This window comes from Thermothelomyces thermophilus, chromosome 1, assembly GCF_000226095.1.
Source record: "Thermothelomyces thermophilus ATCC 42464 chromosome 1, complete sequence".
Classification (NCBI taxonomy): Eukaryota; Fungi; Ascomycota; class Sordariomycetes; order Sordariales; family Chaetomiaceae; genus Thermothelomyces; species Thermothelomyces thermophilus.
Window position 1 is genome coordinate 2,857,371 of NC_016472.1, and position 6,084 is coordinate 2,863,454.

Genomic DNA, 6,084 nt, shown 5'->3' on the forward strand with positions numbered 1-6,084 from the left:
GAGATTGGCTACCGCACCGGGTGCATCGGCGTCCTTGGGAATCCCAAGTTCCCAATGTTGCACTCCCCCGGCCACATTCCGTGTTCTCGCCCCTAACCAACGCTCCAAAACCAGTCCACGGGCTGTCTTGGTCCAGAAAGGGTCGAGAGTTTACGGATCCTATTCCTGGGTCTTAATCTAGACCTTGGTTCGTGCCAATCCCAGCACCCGGAAATCCACGGGCGGTAATCTGGATAAATTGGGAAAGCTCCGCACCCAAACTTTGCGAGGAGAAAAATGCGCCGAAAGCATGGGTGGCGACGAGAAGACCAACATCACGATCCGTTTGGATCACGACACTCGCATTCCCAGGCAGGTCGATGCCAGGTGTTATGCTAGGCGTTGGGGTCTCGAGGATATAAAGGAGCATGCATTCCTGAGCTGTCCCAGGTAAAGACCGAAGCAAAGCTCCGCCATAGAAACATACTTGACTCTCCCAGCCCTTTCTCAATATTAACCGAGAAACAGAATCTGCACAGTCGTGAACGGTTTCAATATTTGTCAACTTCACCAGATTCAACTTCCGAGAACGCCATTTCGGGTTCATCAGCAATGGGTCTCCTTTCTAACCTCGTGCTCCTCACAGCGGCCGTGGCTGTCGCCGCCGATCCCGCCACGCCCAAGATCTCCAGCATCAGCTTTTCAGGCAACGGTTGCCTCAACGACCCCAAATTCTCGGGCAACTTCGACGTCCCATGCCTCACCTTTTCAAACTTTGCTGCCGCCCTCCCGGGAAACAACAAAACGGTCAACTGCCAGGTCCACCTGCAAACACAGGGCGCGACCCCCGGGTGGCAGGTGGCACTCAAGAGCAACGTCGTCAAGGGCCACGTCGTTCTCTCTCCTGGAACCACTCTGACCCACTACACGACCGTCTTCTTCAGCCAGGACGCTTCGAACACGGTGAGTCCCGACCGAAGACATGCAGTCATTTCCGCTTTCTTCTCTCTCCCCCTCGGTTATCATCATCAGCCCATCGCAGCAGGCCACTCACCGACTTGGGGGTCGACCCCCTTCGCGGTGTCGAACCAGGACACCTTCTCGAACACGATCGAAAACAAGGGCACCACCGCCATCAACAAGCCCGTCACCCTCGTCGGCAACGCCGACGGCGGAAAGGTGTGGTCGCCGTGCACCGGCAGCGACGGGTCCACGGGCATCATGAACATCAACTTCCGGGGCGCGTTGGCGGGCGATGGGGAAGCCTATTTCGAGGCGAACACCGAGGAATGGGATCTCGAGTGGAGGAAGTGCTGATTATCAGAGGAAGAACGGACCACACGCCAGCCAATCATGTTCTTCTCCGTCGAAAGATGAGGGTTAAGATTCAAAATGTACTAGAGGAAGGGCTGGGGAGAAAAAAAGGTTAGGTTTGCTCTTTTTTTTTTTTTTTTTTTTTTTTTGTATCTATAGTTTTGCCTTGGATAAAGAGATTGATTTCCATCAACCTAGATCCTCACCCCAAGGCTCCGAATCTCACCAGAATATCTTGGAGGCACTGGAAGGTGTTGTCTAAATACACTACAGGTCGGACCCTGGTCAGTCATTCCTCCTGTTGGTGGGTCAGCCAGATCTGACCCCCTGGTAGTCAAGTCCTGTAATTAACAGTCGGATGGAAACTTCTATTCAATATACGGATGTAGGTTAGGCATTATTACAGAATGGTATTTCCTTCCCAAAATGACGAGCAAGCCTGCCCAATGCTCCGATGCAATGCAGCGAAAATGACTCCCGGAACCCAGCCCATCCTGTTCCCGCCCCTCAGATGTCCCATTTTTTGTTCTTTGAGGTTCGAAAGACCATAGGAGGCTTTACCCCGATATGGCTTTCCTGTCTGCCGAGTAGTGGTAGGCTGACCCTCGCTCATCGCGAGATGGAGGCTCCCCTCCCCTTTTTGGCCTGACTGCCGTGAAAACAGGCACGGCACCCCATCGCACCACTCGGCTCGGTACACCCAACCCCCCCCCCCCTTTCTTCTTCCTCCTTCCTTTCTCAGCCAAGGTCGACTCGACTCTAAACCCAGGCTTGCAGATGGGGGAGAGGGGCACGCAGCGACAACAATACCGCAAACAACTCGTCTTTCTCTCTTCCCTTCTTCGAGCAATCCCATCAAGGGTTGGCCACGTAACTGCGCGCCCGCTCCAGATCCTCCAGGTCCTCGTGCAGCGGCGCGTTCGCGTCGACGGGCCGCGCGTCCCGCCCCTTCTCGAGCTCCTGCTCCTCCTTCTCCTCCTCGCCACCGAAGGCGTACTTGCTCCGCGCGCGGATCCTGGCGCCGTAGCGCCAGAACAAGAAGGGGATGGCGCAGCAGGCGAGACTCAGGAAGGCCAGGAAGCTGGACGCCCACTGGTCGCCCATGCGGTCGTACATCTGCTCGGTGAAGAGGACGACGCCGGCGCCCCAGAAGGAACGGAGGAACGTCTTGGCGGCCAGGGCGGAGGCGGCCTGGTGCTGGTACGAGTCGACCAGGTAGTTGTTGGCCGCGTTGTACAGGAAGATGAAGCCGAACCCGACGGGCAGGCCCGCGAGGCAGGGGCCGACCCAGATCAGGTGCGGGTAGGACGTCCAGGCGAAGATGAAGAGGCCGATCGGGATGAACCAGCAGCTGACCATCATGGGGATGAGGCGGACCTCGGCGGGGGGCCGGCCGTTGTGCTTGACGACGAGCTTGAGGTAGTGCTTGTTGATCATCGGGGCGCAGGCGGCCGAGAGGATGACGCCGACGGCGACGGGAATGAACATGAGACCGGTGGTGCCCGCGCTGTAGCCCTTGCGGGCCTCGAAGATGATGGGGTAGGCGACGAAGAACATGTAGAGGAGACCGTAGAGCACGGACATGTACAGGCTGATGAGGAAGACGATGAGCTCGCGGAAGAGCAGCTGGAAGGGGCGGATGAGGAAGACGCCGAGCCGCTGGGAGAACGGGCGGGGGTCGAGTTCGGCCTCGGTAACGTGGCCCTGGTCGCCGGTTTGCTTCCTCAGCTTCGCCGCGCGTCGCGCAAGGATCGTGGGCGCGTACGTCTCGGGAACGGTGAAGGTGATGAGGAACCAGACGACGAAGGCGAAGATGAGCTGAATCCAGTACAGCCAGCGCCAGCCAGCCGCGTCGGACAGGAAACCGCCAATGAGGGGGCCAACTAACAAAAGGGAAAAAAAAAAAATGTTAGCAAAAGGGAGCGTCGGCATGCCAAGAGAAGGGGGTTGGACGGGTGACGTAGACGCACTCGCAGGGCCGATGAAAGGAGCAGCAGAGAAGGCAGCCATGGGAACGCCACGCTCCTCGTTACGCCAGAGATCGGCAAGGGTACCGCCGACGAGAGTCATGGGTGCGGAGAAAGCGATGCCGTCGATCGCTCTGCAGACAATTAGGGTGCCGATGTTCTTGGCGACTGCGCAGGGGATGATGAAGACGACGGCGACCAAGAGGGTAGAGCCACTAATAATTAAGGGTTTCGGATGTCAGCATCTGCAAAGCCGGCACGGTTGCTCCGTCAGAAATCACACAGCAACGAGTAGGGGATTCATACTAGATGATGCGTCTCCCGTAGACCTCGGAAAGAGGGGCAAAAATCATAGGCCCTTGAAAGAACGTAATTAATTATTAGCTCGCCTGCAAAAAACGTTACCCCATTCAAAACAGGCGCAAGCAAAGGAAGACGACTCACCAACGCCGAAACCGACGACAAACACGGTGATGGTAACAAGGGCAGCCTCGTGGCTGACATTGAACGACTCCGAGACGCCGGAGATGTCGGCGGTGATGACGCTGGAGCAGAAGGCGACGACGAAACATGTGACGGCAACCACCATGGTGATGTACCACTTGAATAGCTTGGACCAGTTCTTGGGGTTCTCCGGGTCGCCCTCCGTGAAGGTGACCAGCTTGTAGTCCTTCCGGGTCTCCCCGTTCGGGACTTTGTTTGCCTTGTCCATGTTGGTGATAAAACCGCTCGACGGTTAAGCACCACCTAATTCGAACTTGTAATTAACCTTCAATAATTATCCGTCCTCCTTATTTTCCCGTCTGGGCGACTGTGATTTGTGGATGTTCCGGTTGGCGACGGGGACTAGAAGGCTACACATAAACGTGCTCTTCTCCTTCGATACCCACTTGGGGAAATCGGACTCGCTCGTCTCCCGAAACTAGTTGGGTGGGAGATAGGAAGGGGTGGTTGTGACTGAAAGAGTATTTATTTATTGGTGGGGGGGGATGAAGGGAGATTCGTGAGATTGTTCCACCACGTCCCAACACATCTCACATAGTATATAGTACACCATGACCTACCTGGTTGTGGCCGGGGCCGGCTAGGACTTATTATATCCATCCTGCATCAAGAAGCGGCCTTTGCTCGGGACGGGCTCGGGAAGGTTTCAGCCATGGGACGAGCGCTCATCTCATCCCTGCGACGATCGGTAAACCACGAACAATGTCGCGAAGAAACGATCGCGAATTCGACGTCAAGTCGCCCTCTGGGAACCGGGCCCACGAGCTTGGGCCCGCCATTGACCAATCATGCGGCTCGGATGCATGAAGATCTTGTAGCCCGTTGACGTACCTGAGCTCTCTCATGGTGGCAATAGTGGGGCCCCGTGAGACAGCTTTCGAGTCAGGGAGTGCTGTTATCCAGCCCTGGTCACATCAGCAGTGCCAAGGGGTCCGCGCAGGGAATAAGTGGGCTGAAGGGCCGCTCTGGTTGGACAGAGTGCTCGGCATCGCGCCGTCCACGAAAAGCGCGAAGCGCCAGCGACCGTCGAGAATAAATATCCATGTCTCGATCCTCGCGAAGCGAAGAGATAACAACAACAACAACAAAACAAAAAAAAAAAAAAAAAAAAAAAAAACTGGTTCTCGACAAACGAGAGCAAAAGCGAAAGGATCAGCCTTGGCGCAGAGTTCTCAGCGAGCTACCACAGTATGCTCCTAATCTAACACACACTCACACCTCGACGGTCTCCGTCTTGAGATGCGGGGGTGGCCACTCATGTAGTTGATACACAATCTGCCATGACGGTCTTGCACCTTCGAAGCAGAGGTCGGTGATATCAGTCCCGCAAGGAGCCAGAGCCTGTCGGAACGACCGGGGCTAGGTTGGTCCCAGTCCCTTCGAGAGTGGAGATGTATCGTGGGTCGTGTTCTTGGGTCCTTGTATCTCATTACATAGCTCGTACGCTGTCTTTGTGCATCCCCACCTTCCTACTGCGTATACCAGGCGGGTAGTTGCTAGCTCCCCTCAATTCTAGACCTGCTTTTCCAGAATTCCGATCGGCCGGTGTGGGTTTCGTCGTAGCCGGAGGCGATGACTGTCGCTTGAAATTTCGCTGTGCTGTGTCAAATTTGTTTGATCGTGTTTGGGGCTCCGCAAAAGGTGTCGACGCCATTTTCAACTCGTGTCGAGATGCGCAACATCATCTGACCAGAGTTCTGCATAGTAAGCGCCGGTAATGATTGGAGAGTGAAAAAATTGAGTTTGCCATAACTTAGGTGCCTTGTGGCCGCTGCCGCCGTCGCCAGAGTCCGTGTGTATCTTCACGAGCAGCACCGCTTACTGGGCAGCGCGATATCCCGAGGCCGGACGCGATGGTCAAATCCGGGTTCATGCGCTTCCACGTTCGGACGGGATCTTCCCGGAACGTCCCTCGCTCTGCCCTACAGGTAGTGGGTCAATTGACTATTCCGCCCCGGGTCTACTGGCAACCCAGAGGTTTCTCTGCTTATGTATGTACCTGAACTGGGTACCACCTCAACCTCTTCCAGGGAGGTCAAGAGTTGGTGTGTTCTGTACTTCCGCTGCGTCACGTTCGAGGCTGTCACGGAATCGGCAATTTGCAAGTTTTCGGCCGTAACTGATGTGTCGTTATGACTCATTCCTTGTCGCTTCTTGCCTGGACCGTCGATGATGGCTTTGCCCAGCGGTTCACTCTCTATTAATTATTAATCATAGCTTCTCGGCCATCACTGCCGTGCATTACGTGGCTCGACTCGCTCCCCTCGTGCGCTCTCGCCTGGTCTCGCTTTCCACCCCAACCTGGATTCAAACCAAAACT

At 55.7% G+C, this 6,084-nt stretch overlaps 2 protein-coding genes across 2 annotated transcripts; one reads left to right on the forward strand and one right to left on the reverse strand.

Moving 5' to 3' along the window:
• Window positions 1–591: 591 nt before the first annotated feature.
• Window positions 592–1,296, forward strand: MYCTH_91276 (uncharacterized protein; the record flags this gene model as incomplete). Its single annotated transcript, XM_003658974.1, has 1 exon — window positions 592–1,296. The coding sequence occupies one exon, from the start codon at window positions 592–594 to the stop codon at window positions 1,294–1,296; it is 705 nt and encodes a 234-aa protein (XP_003659022.1).
• Window positions 1,297–2,045: 749 nt separating this feature from the next.
• MYCTH_2295570 (uncharacterized protein) lies at window positions 2,046–4,096 on the reverse strand. The gene is made up of 3 exons (XM_003658975.1): window positions 3,567–4,096; window positions 3,264–3,475; window positions 2,046–3,176 (listed from the first exon to the last, which is right to left on the reverse strand). Exons 1-3 carry the CDS (start codon window positions 3,611–3,613, stop codon window positions 2,149–2,151), a joined length of 1,287 nt encoding a protein of 428 aa, XP_003659023.1. The 5' UTR covers window positions 3,614–4,096; the 3' UTR covers window positions 2,046–2,148.
• Window positions 4,097–6,084: the final 1,988 nt, after the last annotated feature.

What these genes read in the sequence shown, in the direction of transcription:
- MYCTH_2295570 (XM_003658975.1), bottom strand. Translation starts at nt 3,613, where the DNA reads ATGATTTTTGCCCCTCTTTCCGAGGTCTACGGGAGACGCATCATCTA. An exon ending in TACGGGAGACGCATCATCTA is followed by an intron (nt 3,476 to 3,566) that starts GTATGAATCCCC and finishes CTTAATTATTAG; the next exon opens with TGGCTCTACCCTCTTGGTCG. An exon ending in TCCTTTCATCGGCCCTGCGA is followed by an intron (nt 3,177 to 3,263) that starts GTGCGTCTACGT and finishes CCCTTTTGTTAG; the next exon opens with TTGGCCCCCTCATTGGCGGT.